This window comes from Mus musculus, chromosome 9, assembly GCF_000001635.26.
Source record: "Mus musculus strain C57BL/6J chromosome 9, GRCm38.p6 C57BL/6J".
NCBI lineage: Eukaryota > Metazoa > Chordata > Mammalia > Rodentia > Muridae > Mus > Mus musculus.
The window spans coordinates 55,843,543-55,870,916 of record NC_000075.6 but is presented as its reverse complement, the minus strand read 5'-3'; the positions used below and the strand labels follow the sequence as shown (position 1 = coordinate 55,870,916).

At 38.7% G+C, this 27,374-nt stretch overlaps 1 protein-coding gene across 6 annotated transcripts in view; it reads left to right on the top strand.

Annotated features, from left to right (window-relative positions):
• Scaper (S phase cyclin A-associated protein in the ER) overlaps positions 1 to 27,374 on the top strand; it is a 388,343-nt gene that overhangs the window by 67,305 nt on the left and 293,664 nt on the right. For 3 of the 6 annotated variants that reach the window (XM_030244383.1, NM_001357652.1, XM_030244384.1), the window contains 5 exons: positions 6,313 to 6,513; positions 10,999 to 11,169; positions 11,843 to 11,918; positions 12,392 to 12,509; positions 12,725 to 12,836. In XM_030244383.1, the coding sequence (XP_030100243.1) occupies positions 6,313 to 6,513; positions 10,999 to 11,169; positions 11,843 to 11,918; positions 12,392 to 12,509; positions 12,725 to 12,836 (678 nt within the window). Of the gene's footprint in view, positions 1 to 6,312; positions 6,532 to 10,998; positions 11,170 to 11,842; positions 11,919 to 12,391; positions 12,510 to 12,724; positions 12,837 to 27,374 lie in introns of all 6 variants that reach the window. The other 3 variants (XM_011242747.3, NM_001081341.2, XM_011242748.3) reach the window with 1 other exon arrangement.

Below are 27,374 nucleotides of genomic sequence, written 5' to 3'. Positions count from 1 at the left end.
CTATAATCTGGTTCTAAAATTAATGATTTTTTGTATTGAAATAAATACATTTGAATTTTGAGATTTAAAGAGTATTCCATACAAAGAATTTTTGAGTAATTAAAATATTTGCTGTAATGTTTGCTTCGATCTGATGGAAGTCAAAGTGGTAATAGTATTCATATTCTTCACTGTCATGCTAAAAATGGAATTAGGGGGTCTATAACTTTTCTCAACTTATTTTATGGTTTAGCTTTGATTTCTTTGATAAATAATATTGAGTTTTTAATAAACAGTGAACTATTTATTAGCATCAGTAATGCTAATGTAAATATTGTCAAGAAGATTGGAAACCACAATGACTGACAGGTTAATAATATTGATGGCACTGTAAATAGTGTGATCCAATTTAAATGATGTTTATGTTAAAATCAATACTTTGGATGATAAGTTCTGACCAATAGTAGGATTTATAGAGTAGTTTGAGACTTGGAAGAGTTTAATATTTTTTTAATTTAAATTAATTTCTTTTTTACACTCCATATTCCATTCCTCACCCCCCATCCACCCTCTGACTGCTCCACATCCCACACCTCCTCCTCCCCCCTACCCCACTCCCCAGTCTCCATGTAGATGCCTGTACCCCGACCTCACCTGACCTCTAAACTCCCTGGGGCCTCCAGTTTCTTGAGGATTAGGTGCATCATCTCTGAATGAACACAGACCCGGAAGTCCTCTACTGTATATGTGTGGGGCCTCATATCAGCTGGTGTATGCTGTCTTTTTGGTGGTCTAGAGTTTGAGAGATCTAGGGGGTCTAGATTAATTGAGACTTCTGGTCCTCCTACAGGAACACCCTTCTCAGCTTCTTTCAGCCTTGCCTAATATAACAACAGGGATCAGCTGCTTCTGTCCAATGGTCGGGTGCAAATATCTGCATCTGACTCTTTCAGCTGCTTGTTGGGTCTTTCGGAGGGCAGTCATGATAGGTCCCATTTTTGTGAGCGCTCCATAGCCTCGATAATAGCCTCTGCAATATTGTCAGGCTTTGGACCTCCCCTTGAGCTGGATCTCACTTTGGGCCTGTCACTGGATCTTCTTTTCCTCAGGCTCCTCTCCATTTCCATCCCTGTAATTCTTTTAGACAGGAACAATTATAGGTCAGAGATGTGACTATGGGACGGCAGCCCCATCCCTCACTTGGTCTTCCTGCTGGAGGTGGGCTCTATACATTCCCTCTCCCTACTGTCAGGCATTTCATCTAAGGTCCCTCCCTTTGATTCCTGAGAGTCTCTTACCTCCCAGATCTTTGGTGCATTCTGGAGGGTCCCCCCAAACTCCTATTTCCAAAGGTTGCCTGTTTCCATCCTTTCTGCTGGCCCTAAGGTCTTTATTCCTTTCCTTCACTCAATACCAGATCAGGTTCCCCTCCCCCCCCCCCCCCACAACTCTTTCCCCCATTCCTCTTTCTTTCCTTCCCAGGTCCCTCTCATCATCCCCACTTGCGGTTGCTTTCTTCTCTCTCCTAAGTGGGACTGAGGCTTCCTCACTTGAGCACTTCAGCTTATTGACCTTTTTGAGTACTGTGGACTGTATCTTGGGTATTCTGTACTTTTTTTTTTTTTTTTGGCTAATATCCACTTAGTGAGTACATACCATGCATGTCCTTTTGGGTCTGGGTTACCTCACTGAGGATGATATTTTCTAGTTCCATCCATTTGCCTGCAAAGTCAGGATGTCCTCGTTTTTAATAGCTGAGTAGTATTCCATTGTATAAGTGAACCACGTTTTCTGTATCCATTCTTCTGTCATGGGACATCTAGGTTATTTTCAGCTTCTGGCTGTCACAAATAAGGCTGCTGCTATATCACTTTTGGGAATATACCCAAAAGATGCCCCATTATGCAACAAGGGCACTTGTTCCACTATATTCATAGCAGCCTTATTTGTGATAGAGTTTAATATTTTTAAAAACAGTTCATCAAACTCAGTTTTATGGCCACTGCAGTGTTTACCAATGTTTTTTTAGAAGTTATGTGAGCATTAAGTTCACAATTTTAGTTTTGAGTTCTTTAACCTGAAGTATAATTGGAATACAAAGCACCATTTGTTTTATTCTGTTGGAGAAAATATACTTGCTTATACTTATTGAATTATATTTACAAATGGATATGTAGGTGGTCTAAGCCAGTGTTACTATCTTTTTGTATTTTTGTTTTTCTGTTGGTCATATGTGAATTATTCTTGAGTGAGCAATAGAGGACATTTAAATCTAAAGTATATAAATTGCATGAGGAGATACAATGGGTGTTTAGATGTCTTGTCTTAGCTCAACCGTTTTTTCCCCCTGAGACAAGTATAGATTGTCTTTCTCAAGCCTTCCTCTGTTCAAAAGATACATGAACTGAGAAAGAAATTAGGCAAACAGCACCCTTCACAATAATCACCAATAGTATAAAATATCTTATTGTGACTCTAACCAAGCAAGTGAAAGATCTGTATGAGAAGAACTTCAAGTCTCTTAAGAAAGAAATCAAAGAAGACCACAGAAGATGGAAAGATCTTCCATGCTCATGAATCAGCAGGATTAACATACTAAAAGTGTTCATCTTACCAAAAGCAATCTACAAATTCAATGCTATCCCCATCAAAATTCCAAATCAATTCTTCACAGAGATGGAAAGAACAATTCTCAAATTCATTTGGAACAACAAAAAACCCAGGATAACGAAAACAATTATCAACAATTAGAGAAGTTCTGGAGGAATCACCCATCATTGACCTCAAGTTCAAGTGCAGAGCAATAGTGATATGTGGATACAGAGACAGACAGGTATATCAGTGGAGAAGAATTGAAGACCCAGAAATGAATCCACACACCTATGGTCACTTGATCTTTGACAGAGAAGCTAAAAACCATTTAGTGGGAAAAAGACAGCATACTCAACAAATAGTGCTGGCTTAAGAAGAATGCAAATTGATCCATTCTTATCTCCTTGTACAAAGCTCAAGTCCAAGTGGATCAAGGTCCTCCACATAAAACCAGATATACTGAATCTATTAGAAGAGAAGTAGGAAAGAGCCTTGAACACATTGACACATGGGAAATGTCCTGAACAGAACACCAATGGCCCAGGCTCTAAGATCAACTATAGACAAATGGGATCTCATAAAATTGAAAAGCTTCTGTAACACAAAGGAAACTGTCATCAGGACAAAATGGCAACTTACAGATTGTGATTACCAATTCTACATCCGATAGAAGGCTAATACCACATATATACAAAGAACTCAAGAAGTTAGACTCTAGAGAACCAAATAACCCTATTAAAAATGGGGTACACCGTCAATAAGACAAAAAGGCCACAAACAGATTGGGAAAGGATCTTTACCTATCCTAAATCAGATAGGGGACTAATATCCAATATATATAAAGAACTCAAGAAGGCGGACTGCAGAAAATCAAATAACCCCATTAAAAAATGGGGCTCAGAGCTAAACAAAGAATTCTCACCTGAGGAATACCAAATGGCTGAGAAGCACCTGAAAAAATGTTCAGCATCCTTAATCATCAGAGAAATGCAAATCAAAACAACCCTGAGATTCCATCTCACACCAGTCAGAATGGCTAAGATCAAAAATTCAGGTGAGAGCAGATGCTGTCGAGGATGTGGAGAAAGAGGAACACTCCTCCATTGTTGGTGGGATTGCAAGCTTGTACAACCACTCTGGAAATCAGTCTGGCGGTTCCTCAGAAAATTGGACATAGTACTACGGGAGGATCCAGCAATACCTCTCCTGGGCATATATCCAGAAGATGTCCCAACCGGTAAGAAGGATACATGCTCCACTATGTTCATAGCAGCCTTATTTATAATAGCCAGAAGCTGGAAAGAACCCAGATGCCCCTCAACAGAGGAATGGATACAAAAAATGTGGTACATTTACACAATGGAGTACTACTCAGCTATTAAAAACAATGAATTTATGAAATTCCTAGGCAAATGAATGGACCTGGAGGGCATCATCCTGAGTGAGGTAACACAATCACAAAAGAACTCAAATGATATGTACTCACTGATAAGTGGATATTAGCCCAGAAACTTAGTATACCCGAGATATAAGATACAATTTGCAAAACACATGAAACCGAAGAAGAACGAAGACCAAAGTGTGGACACTTTGCCCCTTCTTAGAATTGGAAACAATCACCCATGGAAGGAGTTACAGAGACAAAGTTTGGAGCTGAGACGAAAGGATGGACCATCTAGAAACTGCCATATCCAGGGATCCATCTCATAATCAACCTCCAAACGATGACACCATTGCATACACTAGCAAGATTTTGCTGAAAGAACCCTGATATAGCTGTCTCTTGTGAGACTAGGCTGGGGCCTAGCAAACACATAAGTGGATGCTCACAGTCAGCTATTGGATGGATCACAGGGCCCTATATGGAGGAGCTAGAGAAAGTATCCAAGGATCTAAAGAGATATGCAACCCTGCAGGTGCAACAACATTATGAACTAACCAGTACCCCGGAGCTCTTGACTCTAGCTGCATATGTATCAAAAGATGGCCTAGTCGGCCATCACTGGAAAGAAAGGCCCATTGGACTTGCAAACTTTATATGCCCCAGTACAGGGGAATGCCAGGGCCAAAAAGTGGGAATGGGTGGGTAGGGGAGTCGGCGGGGGGGAGAATATGGGGGACTTTTGGGCTAGCATTGGAAATGTAATTGAGGAAAATATGTAATAAAAAATGAATAAATATATAAATAAATAAATAAATAAAATGGGGTACAGATCTAAACAAATAATTCTCACCTGAGTAATCTCAAATGGCTAAGAAGCACCCAAAGAAAAACTCCACATCCTTAGTCATCAGGGAAATGTAAACCAAAACAACCCTGAGATACCATCTCATGCCAATCTGAATGACTAAGGTCAAAAACTCAGGTGAGAGGAAATGCTGGCAAGGATGTAGATAAAGAGGAATACTTCTCCATTGCTAGTGTGCTTATAAGCTGGTCCAACCCCTGTGGATATCAGGTTGATAGTTCCTCAGAAAATTGGACATAGGACTACATGAAGATCCATATATACGACTCCTGGGCATATACCCAAAAGATGCTCCAACAAATAACAAGGACACCTGCTCCACTATTTTCATAGCAGCCTTATTTATAATAGCCAGAAGCTGGAGACAACGGAGAAATACCTCAACAGAGGAATGAGTACATAAAATGTGGTACATTTACACGATGGAGTACTACTCACCCATTAAAAACAATGACTTCGTGAAATTTGCAGGCAGATGGATGGAACTAGAAAATATCATCCTGAGTGAGGTAACCCAGCCACAAAAGAACACACATGGTATGTACTCACTGATTAGTGGATATTAGGAGAAAAGCTCAGCATACCCACAATACAACTTACAGACCATAGTAAACTCAAGAAGAAGGAAGACCGAAGTGTGGAAGCTTCAGTCCTACTTAGATGAGGAACCAAATTAATAAGGTTATGTTTTAAAGAGGACAAAGTCGATAATTTTGAGTAAAGTGCCCTAAAATGAATTGTAGTAAGAAATGTTTTTAGGATAATTTCAGGATACTGGCTCTTCACATTTGATATTTGATAGTTCACAAAAGACTGCATCATGCCTTTTGTTAAATGTGTACAGTGGTCAGTATTATGCATGGGACTAGATTTCCTTGTAGGAGATAAGATATGCTCATTTATAGCCAACTTAACTGGACCTGGCCAGATGACTTGCAAGTAAAGGTGTTTGCTGCCAAGCCCAGTGACCTGAATTTAATACTCAGAACCCATATAGGAGTAGAGAATCCCATTCATACAAGCTCAGTGACATGTGTGTACATGTGTACTCATGCCAACATGCATAATAAATAAATGTTTTAAAAATAATTTAAAACCACTTTACTAAAAGTAAATGTTGCAATATGTAAAACATCACTTCCGAGAATACCACAGATGAAGCTCAACACATAGTAGGCATGCAGATAAAGTTTCTGTAGTTGAATGGTTTCTTTCCTTCTGCTGAGCTTCACAAACAGAGAGAGAGAGAGAGAGACAGAGAGAGAGAGACAGAGAGTGAGACAGAGAGAGAGAGAAAGGAGAGACAGAGAGACAGAGAAAGAGAGACCGAGAGAGACAGAGACTGAGACAGAGACAGAGACAAAGAAGTTTTCGATCAGACAGGTAAGTGCTCCTTCACTTGATAGGTTAAGTAGAACTAGCTCTTACAGAATCTAATATTTGTTCCATTTGAAAGTCATTCCTGGCTTATTCTAAAAGTATGTGTTTTTAGTTCACAGTGTGTATATTGGATGATGTCAAGAATTCTGGTAGTAGTCAAGACAGTTCAGTGCATACTTCTGAAATACCAGCTATTGACAGTGATGCAGTATGTGTTGCTCCACAAAACACCACAGCTTTGCCAACAGACAGAGTTCCAGCGGAGACAACAGGAATGGTGACTGAGATGACGGACCCTTCAGACATTTCAAATGTGAGTGCTGCTGACTGGGTAAGAACAACTTATCGGAATCCTGTATGAATATGTTAAAAAGTATAAATTTAGGTATCATTCATCAGAATTATAACCTCATGCCTTACAGAACAGGTTTTATTTATATGTCATTTCATTTAAACATTTTTCTAATAATATTTTCAGTTATTTAAAATTCTTACTGATTTGTAGAGGATGATGATGATAATATAACAGTTGTTCAGAATCAGTTTATATGCAATTTCATCAATTGCATTTTAGCAACCTACCATCCACATTAAAAAATAAGTCAGACGTGAAAAGAACATGAATTTTTTAAAGCTTTTTTCTTCTTTAATATCTGGCATTCCCATCAATGAAAAAGGATGCCTGCTATTCTTTTGTTGCTGCTGCTGCTGCTTTTAGTAATGAACTTTTAAAAAATGAACATAATTAAGAACAAGCAAGTAATTACTTCAACATAAGTTGTAATATTTGTCATATTTATGCTTTCTGTTTCTGCAGCTAGAAAGCATATTAAGTTGTTTCTCTTGTGGTTTGATTATGGGAAGACACTCTCATGAATTGCTTTAGATTAATGCCACATCTAGTTTCTTAGGTTGGGAGGAACAGATGTCTTACAGTGATGAGAAAACCGGTTTTTATTTTGTTTTTCAGTATGATATTGTCATAGGGCTGGCTCAAATAAGATAGAACACAAATTTCTTTCTGTTCACCTGATTAATATAACCATTACCAAAAATTGATTGAGAATCTTTCTAATGTTAAAAAGTAAATCTTTTCCACAGAGATCCCTGAGCCTTGGAAAAATTGTAAGAGGCAGATATGGTCAGTAACATCAAGAGAACAATATTCTCCCAGATGTAACAAAGCAGCTGCACATATGACCTCACAGCAGTGCGACAGTACTCACAAGATTGTCTTGAGCTCTAGCCAGACTAAAATCTCAGCATAGGCTGTGGCGGGGAGAGGATATGAAATTCTATCACTAGCACAGGAGTTATAGTATTTGGCAGCTTGAAAAGTCTTTTAAAATAATTATAAATTATTTATAGCTCACCATTTGATACAAAGTTGTGTATGGATGATTTAATCAGTGTGTCTGTCTTTTATAAACTCTGGCACAGGTTTGAATCTTCAGGTTTTCATAAATAAAACTATATTTCAGGAAACATAAAGTTATTTGAGAACATGAAGAAACAGAGCAGATGTATGTGCTAACTCACCTTCTGCAAACACACACACACTTTGACATTTGGAATTTCGGTATTGTTTCTACGTCTGTGGGGCACATTAATAGCAGCTACTTTCTATAGGACTTTCAGACTTTTAGGAAGCATTTATGAAACCCGTCAATAGTCTTTAAACTTCCTAATTAATTATATTTCTTGGGAACAACCTTGTTCTTTGCATGTTTTGATAGGAGCCCGTTAATGAATGAGGAAGGGAAGTCTAAAAATTATAGAGGCCTAGATTCCGTGCCAAATTACTTATAATCTGGGGTTTAAGAATTTGCAGTTTGTAGTTTTATTGAGTTATAATTGATTTTAGTCGTCTTTGCATATTTAATGTATACAAAAAGATGAATTTTTAATTGTGCTTATACCTTTGAAACCATCACTATAACCAAGATCCTCGACACAGTGAGTGCTGCTCAAAGTTCTTATATTCCTCTCCACAACCTTTCTTCCAGCTGTGCCTTTCTCTTCTTCCTCTTCCACTGTATCCTCTTCTCCTGTCTTTCTCAATGTTGAAGTTTGTCTTTCAGAATTTTATATAAATAGTCATATGTTCTTTGTTTGGCACCTTTCAACAACATACTTTTTTCTAGGTTCATCCATGAAGTATGTGTAATTGATGCTTTTTCAGCTTCAGTAGTAACTTGTTTTGTACACACAGCACAATGTTTGTTCATTCATTTGCTTATAGATATCCAAGGCTTTTCTAGTTTTTATTTCTCATGGTTAAAAATCACATGGATATTTTTGTACACTTCTTTATATGGCTGTTGCAAGGATTGAAGCCAGGGCCTTGTGCATTCTAGGCAAGTGTTCTGCCACTGGACCGGATCCTTAGTCCTTTGCATGTGTCCTTGTGTGAATATGTGTTTTCATTTTACTTGGGAAAAATCTCTAGTTCAATTTTGTTGATAATATTTTCATATCTTCTGTAGCCTTACTTATTGTTCTTATCATTTTAGAGGACAGTGTTGACTGCTCAATATATCTATGAATTTTTTAATGAAAAGTTCGAGACTCTTTGCCACATTCTCTTCTATTAGGTTCAGTGTATCTGGCTTATGTTACTGACCTTGATCCACTTGGACTTTAGCTCTGTGGAAGGTGATAAATATGGACCAGTTTTCATTCTACATACAGACCGCCAGTTAGACCAGCACCATATATTGAAGATGCTTCCTTTTTTCCCACTGTATGATTTTGGCATCTTTGTCAAAGATCATCTGTCCACAGGTGTTGTTTACTTCTAGGTCTTCCATTCTATTCCATTTATTGACCTGTCCGTTTCTGTACCAACACCATATGGGTTTTACCACTATTGCATTGAAGTTAGGGATGGGGATTCCCCTGGAAGTTCTTTTATTGTTGAGAATTGTTTTGGCTATCCTGGTTTCTTTGTTTTTCCATATGAAGTTGAGAATTGTTCTGTCCATGTCTGTGAAGAATTGTGTTGGAATTTTGATGGGAATTGCTTTGAATCTATAGGTTTCCTTTGACAAGATGGCCACTTTTACTATATTAATCTTACCAATCCATGAGCATGGGACATCTTTCCATCTTCTGAGGTCTTCGATTTCTTTTTCAGAGATTTGTAGTTTTTTATACAGATCTCTCAGTTGTTTGGTTAGAGTTGATTGAGTTGTAATTTAAAGAACATAATTTATCCATTTAAATAGACCCATCTAAATCCGTTGAGAATGACATGTTCTTAAAACACATTTACAGAATTATTTATCCATTACTATAATAGATGATAGCACACCATTCCCCTAAAGAGAAACTGAGTATCATTCCTGGCCTTCTAAATTGCCTTCTAACTTGCCTTCTCTGTCTGTGTTTTGCCTGTTTTGGACATCAGAGCAATAGAATACAGTACTAGACTATTTTAAGTATTTACTAATTTTTATGACAAAATAATATTCTATTGTATGAATATGCAATACTGTACTTTTGTATTCTACAGTTGTACATTTAGGCTGTTTTTGTTGTTGGCTATTAGCTATTCCGAGTAACTCTGCTTAAGTATCTGCATACAAGTTTTGTGTCTATATATGTTTTTATTTCTTCTGTATACATATATAGGACTTGTAAATCTGATGGACCATATATACTGCATGCTTAACCATTTAAAGAACTGTCAGGGTGTTTTCTAAAGAAGTTACACAGTTTTTGTTCTTAGTTCTCTTTTATTTTACAGCTTAGGCTTTGTCTCATGTAGTTTGAAATTCTTTAAGTTCATTAGTTTTGTAAGAGACTTGAATTCATGAAGATATGTTTCTTTATGAAGTGAACATCTTTGTTCCTAGTGATAGTTTTTGCTCTGAAATCTGGCTTTCATATGACTATCTCATTCTTTCTATTTGTTTTAAATGAAAATATAATTACATAATTTCCCCGTTAACTTTCCTTTGTACAGCCCTTCTCAATCATTCTTTATTATTTATTTACTCTTAAATTCTTGTAATCTGTATTTTTAAGTTTCTTATGAGAAACACAGTTGGGTATTGGTTATGATCTAGTTTGACGTTTTCTTCTGGTTAATTGGTGATATTTAGACTATTTACATGTAATATGATTTCTTTACAATTTTCAGCTTAGTATTCATTTTCCCTTTGACTTGTGTGTACATTGTTGCTTTTTAAAATTCTGTTTTACATCTTTTGTTGGTTTATTAAGCATAAGTCTTCGTTATTTTATTTGGTGCTTTAGGGTTTATAGGATAAACTTGGGTTACATTGGATTTATTAATGGATAATTCTTAGGTAAATTATTTAATTATAAAATATCTTTAGGTTACAAAACCATCTTCAAAAATAAAAAAAATTATGTCTAGCCTACATGCTTATTATGCTTCTATTGTAGTATAGTATTCCTGTTTCATTTTTAAGGAAAATATTTGATTCGCATCTGCTTTTAATTTGGGCATTCAGGTGAAATTTGCACTTCTTCATGGATGTTATCTGTAATGACAGTTTGTCATATAAAACAGTCTTATAAAGAAGGTTAGACATGGATTGTTGTTGGATTTCATGGAGCAGTAGTTAAGCCCTTGGTTTCATGCACCTTGTAAGTCATATTGCTAACAAATGCTTGAACCTGTATTCCATCCAGTTTTACTGATTCTAGGTGTGTGTGTGTGTGTGTGTGTGTGTGTGTGTGTGTGTGTGTAGCTAGTTTATGAACAGCGTAGAAAGAAAGATAATATTAATGTTTCATGATTCTACCCCTTTTTTTAAAAAAAATAAAGTCTATGGCAGAAGTTCTCGCTAAAAAAGAAGAGCTAGCAGATCGTCTAGAAAAGGCCAATGAAGAAGCCATCGCCAGTGCTATTGCTGAAGAAGAACAATTAACCAGAGAAATTGAAGCTGAAGAAAACAATGACATTAACATCGAGACTGACAACGACAGTGACTTTTCTGTGAGCTTTCTAGTGTTTTTGAATCTTGAGTAATAGTAAAATTTGTTGTGGTTTAGATAATGAGCAGTAGCAAATCTTTCTTTTAGCATTACTGATTACAAAATATTTTCATATGTGATGCAGTTGATAAGTAGAAAAGTTTGCCATTGTCATTTTACAAATTAAGAAATTGTGTCTATCAGAAAGGAAGAACCCAATATTCTTCAGATTGTAATTTCTAGGGGCTGAAGAAAGTATTATTCTTGGCTTGTTCTACTAATGAATAGAGAATGATGAATTGCTTTGTTGCTAAGTACTTAGGGTACATGTGTTAATGGAGGAGAATAAAACAACCATAAGTTTTATATTTAATTTCTTTCTATTAGTAACTACCAAATAACTTTTAATTCCAGTGTATGCTTTGTGTAAGACTAGTTTACTTGTTTTGAAATATAATTCATTGGTTCCTGTGAATGGCTACTGAACTCTTAAAATACAAAGACTGAGTATTTTAACTTGGAAATTACAACTATATATGAGTAGTTTTGCTTTTGTTTGTTTGGTTCGGTAAAGTTTATTAGAACTTGATAGGAGAATATTATACATAGTTCATTTTTTAGCTTATAATGTTATGTGCAAAAATAAGTTTGTTTGTTTGGTTTTTGGTGTGTGTGTGTGTTTTATTACATTCTAGGCCAGTATGGGCAGTGGGAGTCTATCTTTCTGTGGTGTGTCTCTGGACTGGAATGATGTTCTCGCAGATTATGAAGGTATTGTGTGTATAATGTCTTTGAATATTTGGTTTATAGGCATAGTGGGAGATAGTAGATCATCTTATATGCAGTTATTTGAGGTAGAAATGCTTTTAAAAGTCTTGGAGATCGCTCGGTCAGTAGAGTGCTTGCCTTATAAGCATGAGGACTGGAAGTAGTCCCCAAACCCAAAGTGCATATGCCAGCCATGGTTATGTGTGCTTATTTCCCCAGCACTGGGAAGTGGAACCAGGTTTATCTCTGGGGGCTTTCTGGCTAGGCAGTATAGCCTAATTGGTGACCTCTAGGCCAATGAGAGATCCAGTGTCAAAGAAAGTGGACAGGGTTTCTGAGGATGACACCCAAAATTGTCCTCCAGTGCCCACATAAATATGCATACATGTATATTGAGAAAATTCTCTAAAGTTAGCTTTAAAGAAAAACATGGCTAAATAACTGTTTTCTCATTTTATTTCATTGTCCCCTGTCAGCTCGTGAATCATGGCGTCAAAATACATCCTGGGGAGATATTGTAGAAGAGGAGCCTGCCAGACTTCCAGGGCATGGAATTCACATGCATGAAAAACTTTCATCACCTTCTCGTAAAAGGTCTGACATTTGAAACTTCACTTGAAACGATTGATAGTAAGAAATCTTGATTCTGTCTTTGGCATCTTCTGTCAGGACATTCCATATCTATCAAAAATGACAAGCACTAAGGAGAAATGATCTTGTATACATTGAAAAGTTTGTAGTCCACAGATCCCTGGTTTTAGCCTTGTCACGTGAATACATGTTTCTTGTTCATTTTTGTGTATTATTAGGACAATCGCAGAATCTAAAAAGAAATATGAAGAAAAACACATGAAAGCTCAACAGTTAAGGGAAAAGCTACGCGAAGAGAAGACACTAAAGCTTCAAAAGTTGTTAGAAAGGGTGAGCATTTACATTTTTGAAAATAAGATGATAATCATAAGTTGGTGAATTATTGTCAAATAGGTTTTTTTTATTCTGAGACTAAAGGTCATAAAAATACATGTAGAAAACAACACTGTTTTGACAGTGTTTCAGGCTACCCTTTATTTATTTATTTATTTATTTATCTATCTATCTATCTATTTATTTATTATTTTTTTTCCATTTTTTATTAGGTATTTAGCTCATTTACATTTCCAATGCTATACCAAAAGTCCCCCATATCCACCCACCCCCACTCCCCTGCCCACCCACTCCCCCTTTTTGGCCCTGGTGTTCCCCTGTACTGGGGCATATAAAGTTTGCAAGTCCAATGGGCCTCTCTTTCCAGTGATGGCCGACTAGGCCATCTTTTGATATATATGCAGCTAGAGTCAAGAGCTCCGGGGTACTGGTTAGTTCATAATGTTGTTCCACCTATAGGGTTGCAGATACCTTTAGCTCCTTGGCTACTTTCTCTAGCTCCTCCATTGGGAGCCCTGTGATCCATCCATTAGCTGACTGTGAGCATCCACTTCTGTGTTTGCTAGGCCCCGGCATAGTCTCACAAGAGACAGCTACATCTGGGTCCTTTCAATAAAATCTTGCTAGTGTATGCAATGGTGTCAGCGTTTGGATGCTGATTATGGGGTGGATCCCTGGATATGGCAGTCTCTACATGGTCCATCCTTTCATCTCAGCTCCAAACTTTGTCTCTGTAACTCCTTCCATGGGTGTTTTGTTCCCAAATCTAAGGAGGGGCATAGTGTCCACACTTCAGTCTTCATTCTTCTTGAGTTTCATGTGTTTAGCAAATTATATCTTATATCTTGGGTATCCTAGGTTTGGGGCTAATATCCACTTATCAGTGAGTACATATTGTGTGAGTTTCTTTGTGAATGTGTTACCTCACTCAGGATGATGCCCTCCAGGTCCATCCATTTGGCTAGGAATTTCATAAATTCATTCTTTTTAATAGCTGAGTAGTACTCCATTGTGTAGATGTACCACATTTTCTGTATCCATTCCTCTGTTGAGGGGCATCTAGGTTCTTTCCAGCTTCTGGCTATTATAAATAAGGCTGCTATGAACATAGTGGAGCATGTGTCCTTCTTACCCGTTGGGGCATCTTCTGGATATATGCCCAGGAGAGGTATTGCTGGATCCTCCGGTAGTACTATGTCCAGTTTTCTGAGGAACCGCCAGACTGATTTCCAGAGTGGTTGTACAAGCCTGCACTCCCACCAACAATGGAGGACTGTTCCTCTTTCTCCACATCCACGCCAGCATCTGCTGTCACCTGAATTTTTGATCTTGGCCATTCTGACTGGTGTGAGGTGGAATCTCAGGGTTGTTTTGATTTGCATTTCCCTGATGATTAAGGATGGTGAACATTTTTTCAGGTGCTTCTCTGCCATTCGGTATTCCTCAGGTGAGAATTCTTTGTTCAGTTCTGAGCCCCATTTTTTTTTTAAAGATTTATTTTATTAATATATGTAAGTACACTGTAGCTGTCTTCAGACACTCCAGAAGAGGGAGTCAGATGTTGTTGCGGATGGTTGTGAGCCACCATGTGGTTGCTGGGATTTGAACTCTGGACCTTCGGAAGAGCAGTCGGGTGCTCTTACCCACTGAGCCATCTCTCCAGCCCGAGCCCCATTTTTTAATGGGGTTATTTGATTTTCTGAAGTCCACCTTCTTGAGTTCTTTATATATGTTGGATATTAGTCCCCTATCTGATTTAGGATAGGTAAAGATCCTTTCCCAATCTGTTGGTGGTCTTTTTGTCTTACTGATGGTGTCTTTTGCCTTGCAGAAACTTTGGAGTTTCATTAGGTCCCATTTATCAATTCTCGATCTTACACCACAAGCCATTGCTGTTCTGTTCAGGAATTTTTCCCCTGTGCCCATATCTTCAAGGCTTTTCCCCACTTTCTCCTCTATAAGTTTCAGTGTCTCTGGTTTTATGTGAAGTTCCTTGATCCACTTAGATTTGACCTTAGTACAAGGAGATAAGTATGGATCGATTCGCATTCTTCTACATGATAACAACCAGTTGTGCCAGCACCAATTGTTGAAAATGCTGTCTTTCTTCCACTGGATGGTTTTAGCTCCCTTGTCGAAGATCAAGTGACCATAGGTGTGTGGGTTCATTTCTGGGTCTTCAATTCTATTCCATTGGTCTACTTGTCTGTCTCTATACCAGTACCATGCAGTTTTTATCACAATTGCTCTGTAGTAAAGCTTTAGGTCTGGCATGGTGATTCCGCCTGAGGTTCTTTTATCCTTGAGAAGACTTTTTGCTATCCTAGGTTTTTTGTTATTCCAGACAAATTTGCAAATTGCTCCTTCCAATTCGTTGAAGAATTGAGTTGGAATTTTGATGGGGATTGCATTGAATCTGTAGATTGCTTTTGGCAAGATAGCCATTTTTACAATGTTGATCCTGCCAATCCATGAGCATGGGAGATCTTTCCATCTTCTGAGATCTTCCTTAATTTCTTTCTCCAGAGATTTGAAGTTTTTATCATACAGATCTTTCACTTCCTTAGTTAGAGTCACGCCAAGATATTTTATATTATTTGTGACTATTGAGAAGGGTGTTGTTTCCCTAATTTCTTTCTCAGCCTGTTTATTCTTTGTATAGAGAAAGGCCATTGACTTGTTTGAGTTTATTTTATATCCAGCTACTTCACCGAAGCTGTTTATCAGGTTTAGGAGTTCTCTGGTAGAATTTTTAGGGTCACTTATATATACTATCATATCATCTGCAAAAAGTGATATTTTGACTTCCTCTTTTCCAATTTGTATCCCCTTGATCTCCTTTTGTTGTCCAATTGCTCTGGCTAATACTTCAAGTACTATGTTGAAAAGGTAGGGAGAAAGTGGGCAGCCTTGTCTAGTCCCTGATTTTAGTGGGATTGCTTCCAGCTTCTCTCCATTTACTTTGATGTTGGCTACTGGTTTGCTGTAGATTGCTTTTATCATGTTTAGGTATGGGCCTTGAATTCCTGATCTTTCCAACACTTTTATCATGAATGGGTGTTGGATCTTGTCAAATGCTTTTTCTGCATCTAACGAGATGATCATGTGGTTTTTGTCTTTGAGTTTGTTTATATAATGGATTACATTGATGGATTTTCGTATATTAAACCATCCCTGCATCCCTGGAATAAAACCTACTTGGTCAGGATGGATGATTGCTTTAATGTGTTCTTGGATTTGGTTAGCGAGAATTTTATTGAGGATTTTTGCATCGATATTCATAAGAGAAATTGGTCTGAAGTTCTCTATCTTTGTTGGGTCTTTCTGTGGTTTAGGTATCAGAGTAATAGTGGCTTCATAAAATGAGTTGGGTAGAGTCCCTTCTACTTCTATTTTGTGAAATAGTTTGTGCAGAATTGGAATTAGATCTTCTTTGAAGGTCTGATAGAACTCTGCACTAAACCCATCTGGTCCTGGGCTTTTTTTGGTTGGGAGACTATTAATAACTGCTTCTATTTCTTTAGGTGATATGGGACTGTTTAGATGATCAACTTGATCCTGATTCAACTTTGGTACCTGGTATCTGTCCAGAAATTTGTCCATTTCGTCCAGGTTTTCCAGTTTTGTTGAGTATAGCCTTTTGTAGAAGGATCTGATGGTGTTTTGGATTTCTTCAGGATCTGTTGTTATGTCTCCCTTTTCATTTCTGATTTTGTTAATTAGGATTTTGTCCCTGTGCCCTTTAGTGAGTCTAGCTAAGGGTTTATCTATCTTGTTGATTTTCTCAAAGAACCAACTCCTCGTTTGGTTAATTCTTTGAATAGTTCTTCTTGTTTCCACTTGGTTGATTTCGCCCCTGAGTTTGATTATTTCCTGCCGTCTACTTCTCTTGGGTGAATTTGCTTCCTTTTTTTCTAGGGCTTTTAGATGTGTTGTCAAGCTGCTAGTATGTGCTGTCTCCCGTTTCTTCTTGGAGGCACTCAGAGCTATGAGTTTCCCTCTTAGAAATGCTTTCATTGTGTCCCATAGGTTTGGGTACGTTGTGGCTTCATTTTCATTAAACTCTAAAAAGTCTTTAATTTCTTTCTTTATTCCTTCCTTGACCAAGGTATCATTGAGAAGAGTGTTATTCAGTTTCCACGTGAATGTTGGCTTTCCATTATTTATGTTGTTATTGAAGATCAGTCTTAGGCCATGGTGGTCTGATAGGATACATGGGACAATTTCAATATTTTTGTATCTATTGAGGCCTGTTTTGTGACCAATTATATGGTCAATTTTGGAGAAGGTTCCGTGAGGTGCTGAGAAGAAGGTATATCCTTTTGTTTTAGGATAAAATGTTCTGTAGATATCTGTCAGGTCCATTTGTTTCATAACTTCTGTTAGTTTCACTGTGTCCCTGTTTAGTTTCTGTTTCCACGATCTGTCGTTTGAAGAAAGTGGTGTGTTGAAGTCTCCCACTATTATTGTGTGAGGTGCAAAGTATGCTTTGAGCTTTACTAAAGTGTCTCTAATGAATGTGGCTGCCCTTGCATTTGGTGCGTAGATATTCAGAATTGAGAGTTCCTCTTGGAGGATTTTACCTTTGATGAGTATGAAGTGTCCCTCCTTGTCTTTTTTGATAACTTTGGGTTGGAAGTCGATTTTATCCGATATTAAAATGGCTACTCCAGCCTGTTTCTTCAGTCCATTTGCTTGGAAAATTGTTTTCCAGCCTTTCACTCTGAGGTAGTGTCTGTCTTTTTCCCTGAGATGGGTTTCCTGTAAGCAGCAGAATGTTTGGTCCTGTTTGTGTAGCCAGTCTGTTAGTCTATGTCTTTTTATTGGGGAATTGAGTCCATTGATAGTAAGAGATATTAAGGAAAAGTAATTGTTGCTTCCTGTTATTTTTGTTGTTAGAGTTGGCATTCTGTTCTTGTGGCTGTCTTCTTTTTGGTTTGTTGAATGATTACTTTCTTGGTTTTTCTAGGGCGTGATTTCCGTCCTTGTATTGCTTCTTTTCTGTTATTATCCTTTGAAGGGCTGGATTCGTGGAAAGATATTGTGTGAATTTGTTTTTGTCGTGGAATACTTTGGTTTCTCCATCTATGGTAATTGAGAGTTTGGCCGGGTATAGTAACCTGGGCTGGCATTTGTGTTCTCTTAGTGTCTGTATAACATCTGTCCAGGCTCTTCTGGCTTTCATAGTCTCTGGTGAAAAGTGTGGTGCAATTCTGATAGGCCTTCCTTTATATGTTACTTGACCTTTCTCCCTTACTGCTTTTAATATTCTATCTTTATTTAGTGCATTTGTTGTTCTGATTATTATGTGTCGGGAGGAATTTCTTTTCTGGTCCAGTCTATTTGGATTCTGTAGGCTTCTTGTATGATCATGGGCATCTCTTTTTTTATGTTTGGGAAGTTTTCTTCTATTATTTTGTTGAAGATATTAGCTGGCCCTTTAAGTTGAAAATCTTCATTCTCATCAATTCCTATTATCCGTAGGTTTGGTCTTCTCATTGTGTCCTGGATTACCTGGATGTTTTGAGTTAGGATCCTTTTGCATTTTGTATTTTCTTTGACTGTTGTGTCGATGTTCTCTATGGAATCTTCTGCACCTGAGATTCTCTCTTCCATTTCTTGTATTCTGTTGCTGATGCTCGCATCTATGGTTCCAGATCTCTTTCCTAGGGTTTCTATCTCCAGCGTTGCCTCGCTTTGGGTTTTCTTTATTGTGTCTACTTCCCCTTTTAGTTCTAGTATGGTTTTGTTCATTTCCATCACCTGTTTGGATGTGTTTTCCTGTTTTTCTTTAATGATTTCTACCTGTTTGGCTGTGTTTTCTTGCTTTTCTTTAAGGGCCTGTAACTCTTTAGCAGTGCTCTCCTGTAATTCTTTAAGTGACTTATGAAAGTCCTTCTTGATGTCCTCTATCATCATCATGAGAAATGTTTTTAAATCTGGGTCTAGATTTTCGGTTGTGTTGGGGTGCCCAGGACTAGGTGGGGTGGGAGTGCTGCATTCTGATGATGGTGAGTGGTCTTGATTTCTGTTAGTAGGATTCTTACGTTTGCCTTTCGCCATCTGGTAATCTCTGAAGCTAGCTGTTTTAGTTGTCACTGTTAAGAGCTTGTTCTTCAGGTGACTCTGTTAGCCTCTATAAGCAGACCTGGAGGGTAGCACTCTCCTTAGTTTCAGTGGGCAGAGTATTCTCTGCAGGCAAGCTCTCTTCTTGCAGGGCAGGTACCCAGATATCTGGTGTTCGAACCAGACTCCTGGCAGAAGTTGTGTTCCACTCACTAGAGGTCTTAGGATCTCGTGTGGAATCCTGTGTGGGCCCTTGCGGGTGTCAGGCGACTCAGCTGGCAAGGTAGCCCGGGGCTCGAGTCGAGCGGAAGGGGCTTGTGCCCCAGATCAGGCCCGAGTAGCCTGCTTCCCTATGTACCGGAGTCTCAGGTTCTGCGCGATTGGATTGGGGCAGGCGCTGTGTTCCACTCACCAGAGGTCTTAGGATCCCGTGGGGAGTCCCGTGTGGGCCCTTGCGGGTGTTGGGCAAGACCTATTATTTTTTAAGAGTTTGTCTTTCCTAAACTTTCTAGTACATGGATATTTCGCAAGGTTTATTTATTTATTTATTTATTTATTTATTATTTATTTATTATTAGATATTTTCTTCATTTACATTTCAAATGCTATCCCCAAAGCCCCCTATACCCTCTCCCCGCCCTGCTCCCCAACCCACCCATTCCCACTTCCTGGCTCTGGCATTCCCCTGTACTGGGGCATATGATCTTCCAAGACCAAGAGCCTCTCCTCCCATTGATGGCTGACTAGGCCATCCTCTGCTACCTATGTAACTAGAGACACAAGCTCTGGGGGTACTGGTTAGTTCATATCGTTGTTCCTCCTATAGGGATGCAGACCCCTTTAGCTCCTTGGATACTTTTTCTAGCTCCTTCATTAGGGGCCTTGTTTTCCATCCAATAGATGACTGTGAACATCCACTTCTGTATTTGCCAGGCATTGGCATAGACTCAAAAGAGAGCTATGTCAGGGTCCTGTCAGCAAAATCTTTCTGGCATATGCAATAGTGCCTGGGTTTGGTGGTTGTATATGGGATGGATCCCCAGGTGGGACAGTCTCTGGATGGTCTTTCTTCCATCTTAGCTCCAAACTTTGTCTCTGTAACTCTTTCCATCAGTATTTTGTTCCCCATTCTAAGAAGGAACGAAGTATCCACACTTTGGTCTTCCTTCTTCTTGAGTTTCATGTGATTTTTTGCAAGGTTTTTAAAAGATATTTTTTGTCTTTTGCCATTTTCTTTGGGAGATTTCTTTGGGTAAGCATGTCCAAAATACAGAATTACTTGCTAGGAGGGTTTTGAAGTTGAAATTATTAGGCTTGTTTTGTGTACCTGCTTGTGGGGCTAGCCCTGCTCCCTGCTCTGGCTTAGATTTTTGCTACTCTGAGTATATCTGTGGCCATCTCCCTTAGCCTCAGAGGCATAAGCCCTCAGTTGTTGTTACTAGGCATATGTATGGCACCAGTACTGTAGTCGGTGTAAATAACTCCCTACTGTCATATGTGTACTCAAACCAGATTCCATAGCTGAGTGCCACTTGCCCAAACTGTGGCCCCTACCATTTCCTGTCCTAGCCCTTATTTACTTGCACATGCAATGCTTAGCACAGATGTGCTATTGTGGAGGAGAGCATCCTGCTTGGGTACTGCAAATACCCAGAATCTTTTGTACCTGGTAAACACTGGTAGCTATTGATGTTACTCACACCAGCCATCAAACTGCCATGTTATACTGCATAGCTCTAGACCCAGAGTGTATGTACTACACACTTTGTGTGTCAGTATATGTTTCTATTTGCTTATCCCTATCAGTGCTTCTAAAGCCATATCCCTGGGGGATATTCTTCCCCTTCTGAAGCCAGCTATTATACTTGGGCAAATTGACTACTTTTATACCCAAGATATAAGATACAATTTGCCAAATGCATGAAACTCTAGAAGAATGAAGACCAAAGTGTGGACACTGTGCCCCTTCTTAGAATTGGGAACAAAACACCAATGGAAGGAGTTACAGAGACAAAGTTTGGAGCTGAGACGAAAGGATGGACCATCTAGAGACTGCCTTATCTAGGGATCCACCCCATAATCAGCTTCCAAACTCTGACACCACTGCATACACTAGCAAGATTTTGCTGAAAGGACCCATATATAGCTGTCTCTTGTGAGACTAGGCAGGGGCCTAGCAAACACAGAAGTGAATGCTCACAGTCAGCTATTGGATGGATCACAGGGCCCCCAATGGAGGAGCTAGAGAAAATATCCAAGGAGCTAAAGAGATCTGCAACCCTATAGGTGCAACAACATTATGAACTAACCAGTACCCCGGAGCTCTTGACTCTAGCTACATATGTATCAAAAGATGGCCTAGTCGGCCATCACTGGAAAGAGAAGCCCATCGGACACACAAACTTTATATGCCCCAGTACAGGGGAACGCCAGAGCCAAAAAAATGAGAATGGGTGGGTAGGGAAGTGGGGGGGGGTATGGGGGACTTTTGGGATAGCATTGGAAATGTCATTGAGGAAAATACGTAATAAATTAAAAACAAAAACAAAAAAACAACCAAATAGCAATACAGATACAAAAGGAGCCCCCAAAATGAGGAAACCCTAACTGCATCATAGGAATATAATAAAACCCCAGCAACTGACTTGGAAATCTACAAGTTTTTTTGACAGAGTATTCAAAATAGTTCCTCTGTGGAAGTCTGTTGAAGTTATGAAGGATTGTGCTATCATTGGTATCTCATGACTATAAGTTCGTCCTTTGAAATATAAGAAGACTCCCTGAGACACTTGTAAAATTCACCTGATGCCATGCTTAATGAATACACTAACAGGCAAAACTGGAGCACAGGAATGTGAGCAATTTCTCCACCTTATCAACCTTAAGTGCATTTCCAAGGGAAAGGTCAGGGGTTTGTTACAGACCTGCAAGTCACTGAAGGTCTTTTATTAGGTAGGGCCATCAACCAAGTTCTCAAAGAGGTCCTGTATTTTATGATTAACTTAGCCTGTTTTCTTTTTCCATTTATTCATAGAAAACATACTAGTTTGTTAATGGGGTTCAGGTCAGAGAACATAATTTATTTAGTATGTAAATATGATAATTACTGGCTTACTAATACTTAAGTATGTCCTTAGCTTTTAAAACAACAATAAAAATATATTGTATTCACCAGAGTAAGTCAGGGATTAGAAAGGTTTGTATGTCCTCCATGGTGACTGAACTGACAGTCATTAGAGTTTGACCTCAGATCATGGTGAATGAATTGCATGTTTCCTGTCCGTGAGTGAGGAGGGAATTGTGAGACCGATAGGAAACATATATCACACTGTAAAGGGGAATGCTGAGAATATTTTTCCCATTCAATCCAACAAAAAGAAAATCTGGGAGAAAAAGGACAATGTGATCGAGTTAAGATATTAGTAAAGAAATTCAGTAACATATTTGCTCACTGAAGTACATTGAAGAGCCAGGATTCATTATCCTTCTACCTCTGCCCTCTGGTTGCTGTTTGTAGTTGTGTGTTATCATATCCAGCTAAAGTAAACTCTCTAAAAGAGAAAAGAATGCCATTCACAGTGTAAACAAAAAAATTAACCTAAGCATAAAAAATTAAAGATGTATACTGAAAATAGTGAAAGAAATCTGTGAAAGAAAATAAAGAAGGCACAATGGAAAATATTTTTTACTAGATATTTTACTTACATTTCAAATGTTATCCCCCTTCCCCTCCAAAAACCCACTATCCCCTCCCACTTCCCCCTGCTCACCGACCTACTCACTCCCACTTCCTGGCCCTGGCATTCCCCCCACACTGGGGCATAGAGCCTTCACAGGACCAAAGGCCTCTCCTCTCATTAATGACTGACTAGGCCAACCTCAGCTACATATGCAGCTGGAGCCATGAGTTCCTCCATGTTACTCTGTGGTTGAGGGTTTAGTCCCTGGGAGCTCTGGGGATACTGGTTAGTTCATCTTGTTCCTTCTATGGGGCTGCAAACCCCTTAAGCTCCTTGGTCCTTTTTCTAGCTCCTCCACTGGGGACCCTGTGTTCAGTCCAATGGATGGCTGTGAGCATCCACTTCTGTATTTTTTAGGCACTAGGAGAGCCTCTCAGGAGACAGTCATATCAGGCTCCTGTCAGTGAGCACTTGTTGGCATTTACAATTGTGTCTGGGTTTAGTGACTGTATGTGGGATGGATCCCCAGGTGTAAAAGCTCTGAGTGGTCCTTCCCTCCATCTCTGCTCCATACTTTGTCTCTGAACTCCTTCCATGGGTAATTTTTCCCCCTTCTAAGAAGGATCGAAGTATCCACACTTTGTTCTTCCTGCTTCTTGATTTTCATGTGGTTGTAAATTGTATCTTGGATATTCCGAGCTTCTGGATTAAATCATGTGTGTTCTTTTGTGATTGGGTTACCACACTCAGGATGATATTCTCCAGATCCCTCCATTTGCCTAAGAATTTCATGATGTTACTGTTTTTAATAGCTCAGTAGTACTCCATTGTGTAAATGTACCGCATTTTCTGTATCCATTCTTCTTTTGGGGGACATCTGGGTTCTTTCTAGCTTCTGGCTATTATAAATAAGGCTGCTATGAACATAGTGGAGCATGTGTCCTTATTACGTGTTAGAGCATCTTCTGAGTATTGCCCAGGAGTGGTATAGCTGGGTCCTCAGGTAGTACTATGTCCAATTTTCTGAGGAATTGCCAAACTGATTTCCAGAGTTGTTGTAACAGCTTGCAATCTCACCAACAATGGAGGAGTGTTCCTCTTTCTCCACATCCTCTCCAACATGTGCTGTCACCTGAGGTTTTGACCTGAGCCATTCAGATTGTTGTGAGGTGGAATCTCAGGGTTGTTTTGATTTGCATTTCCCTGATTACTAAGGTTGTTGAACATTTCTTTGGGTGCTTCTCAGCCATTCAGTATTCCTCAGTTGAAAATTCTTTGTTGCTGTCAATTTGCTGAAATTTGTTTATGGTTGTTTTCTGAAGGAATTTGTGGGTTCTCTTATGTATTATATATCATCTGCAAATACAGATAATTTGATATCTTTAAAAAAAACAAAGAAAATTCTTTGTTTAGCTCCGTACCCCACTTTTTAATAGGCTTATTTGGTTCTCTGTAGTCTACCTTCTTGAGTTCTTTGTATATATTGGATATTAGCCCTCGATTGGATAAAGGATTGGTAAAGATCTGTTGATTGCCATTTTGTCCTATTCACAGTGCCCTTTGCTTTAAAGAAGCTTTGCAATTTTATGAGAACCCTTTTGTCAATTCTTGGTCTTAGAGCATAAGCTATTGGTGTTCTGTTCAGGAAATTTTCCCCTCTGACCATGTGCTCGTGGCTCTTACCCACTTTCTTTTCTGTTAGTTTCAGTGTATCTGGTTTTATGTGGAGTTCCTTGATCCACTTAGACCTGAGCATTATACAAGGAGATAAGAATGGGTCAATTTGCATTCTTCTACATGCTAACCACCAGATAAGCCAGCAGCATTTGTTGAAACTTCTGTCTTTTTTCTACTGGATCATTTTAGCTCCTTTGTCAAAGATCAAGTGACCAAAGGTGTTTGGGTTCATTTCTGGGTCTTCAATTCTATTCCAATGATCTACCTGTCTGTCGCTGTACCAGTACCATGCAGTTTTTATCACATTCGCTCTGTAGTACAGCTTGAGGTCAGGCATGGTGATTCCACCAGAGGTTCTTTTATTGTTGAGAATAGTTTTTGCTATCCTAGGTTTTATGTTATTCCACATATGTAATGAATTTGCAATTTCTGTGAAGAATTGAGTTGGAATTTTGATGGGGATTGCATTGAATCAGTAGATTGCTTTCCACAAGTTGGCCATTTTTTACTATATTAATCCTGCCAATCCATGAGCATGGGAGATCTTTCCATGTTCTGAGATCTTTCTTTATCTTCGGTCTTTAGTAAAGTTTCTTTTATGAATGTGGATGCCCTTGCATTTGGAGCATCGATGTTCCGAACTGAGAGTTCATCTTGGTAGATTTTACCATTGGTAAGTATGAAATGCTCCTCCTTATCTTTTTTGATAACTTTAGGTTGAAAGTCAATTTTTTCGATATCAAAATGGCTACTCCAGCTTGTTTCTTGGGACCATTTGCTTGGAAATTGTTTTCCGGCCTTTAACTGTGCAGTAGTATCTGTCTTTGTCCCTGAGATGGGTTTCCTGAATGCAGCAAAATGTTGGGTCTGGATTACATAGCCAGTCTGTTAGTCTATGTCTTTTTATTGGGGAATTGAGTCCATTGATATTAAAGGAAAAGTAATTGTTGTTTCCTGTTATTTTTCTTGTTAGATTTGGAATTTTGTTCATGTGGCTTTCTTCCTTTAGATTTGTTGAAAGATTACTTTATTGCTTTTTCTAGGGTATTGTTTCCCTACTTGCGTTGGAGTTTTTTCCATTTATTATCCTTTGAAGGGCTGGATTTGTGGAATGATATTGTATAAATTTGATTTTGTCATTGGATACCTTAGTTTCTCCATCTATGGTAATTGAGAGTTTTGCCAAGTATAGTAGCCTGGGCTGGCATTTGTGTTTTCTTAGGGTCTGTATGACATCTGCCCAGGATCTTCTGGCTTTCATAGAGTCTGGTAAGAAGTCTGGTGTAATTCTGATAGATCTACCTTTATATGATGTTTGACCTTTTTCCCTTACTGCTTTTAATATTCTTTCTTTGTTTTGTGCATCTCGTGTTTTGATTATTATGTGACAGGATGAATTTCTTTTCTGGTCCAAACTATTTGGAGTTCTGTAGTCTTCTTGTATGTTCATGGGCATCTCTTTCTTTAGGTTAGGGAAGTTTTCTTCTATAATTTTGTTGAAGATATATGCTGGCCCTTTAAGTTGGAAATCTTCACTGTCTTCTACAGTTACTATCCTTAGGTTTGGTCTACTCATTGTGTCCTGGATTTCCTGGATGTTTTAGATTAGGCGCTTTTTGCATTTTGCATTTTCTTTGACTGTTGTGTCAATGTTTTCTATGGTATCTCCTGCACCTAAGATTCTCTTTTATCTCTTGTATTCTGTTGGTGATGCTTGCATCCATGGCTCCTGACTTCTTTCCTAGGTTTTCTATCTCCAGTGTTGTCTCCCTTTGTGATTTCTTTATTGTTTCTACTTCCATTTTCTCATCCTGGATTGTTTTGTTCAATTCCTTCACCTGTTTGGTTGTGTTTTCCTGTAATTCTTAAGAGATTATTGTGTTTCCTCTTCAAGGGCTTCTACCTATTTAGCTGTTGTCTCCTATATTTCTTTAAGGGAGGTATTTATGTCCTTCTTAAAATCCTCTACCAGCATCATGAGATATGATTTTTAAATCCAAATCTTGCTTTTCCTGTGTGTTGGTGAGTCCAGGCCTTGCTGTGGTGGGAGTACTGGGTTATGATGATGCCAAGTAGTCTTGGTTTCTGTTGGTATGATTCTTGTGTTTGCTTTTCACCATCTGGTAATCTCTGGTTTTCGATGTTCTTGCTGTCTCTGGCTGGAGCTTGTTCCTCCTGTGGGTCTGTAAGGCTGTGTCAGCACTTTTTGGAGATCATCTCTCTCCTTGCAAGACCAGTATACAGAGGGCTGTGGAATAGCCCCACCTCCTTGGTGCAGATGGAGGCAGGAAGAACGCTGTCTTAGCTTCTCTGTTTCTTCTGTGGCCTGTGTGCTCCTGGCTGGTCCTGCCTTAGAGAGTCACTGGAGAGAAAATGGTGATGTCTCCTGATTCCAAGGGTCAAAGCACTCCCTAGAGGCAAGCTCTCCCTCAGAAGGGTGCACAGAGGTCTGCAGAACAGCCCCACCTCCTGGGTACAGATGGAAGCCAGAAAAACTTATAATGTTCATTGATTAGAAGAAATAATCAGTTGCAACATTGTACTACTCTAATAATCTGCAGAATAGCTAATTTTCCTCTGGTTTGGGATTTCTTTTTTTCCTCAAATTAAGAAAGAAAAAAAAATCCTAAAATTCAAGGGGAAATAAAAAAGAACTCAAGCAACAAAAATAATCTTGACTAAGAAACAAATCCAGAAATATCAGGTTTTCTGACTTCAAATTTATTACACGGGCATATTAATCAAAATGCTAAAACACTTATATAAGAGTATGCATATATGATTGTGGAGCTAGACGTAAGTCAGGGCCACCATGGCTATGGAGCGTTTCCAAAATAACTTTTTAAGGGCTTATTATATGTGTGTGCGTATTTTGCTTATATGAATGTCTCTGCACTATGTATATGCCTGGTGCCCTTAAAGGCCAGGTGAGAAGATTACAGATGATTGTTAGCCACCCTTTGGGTTCTGGAAACTAAACTCTGGTCTTCTGGAAGAGCAGCAAGTGCTCTTCACCCCTGACCCATCTCTCCAACCCAGTCTGCTGATCATTTGATGAAATCACCAAGAATGCAATAAAGAAAGCATTAGAGTTTTCAGTAAGTGGTGCTTT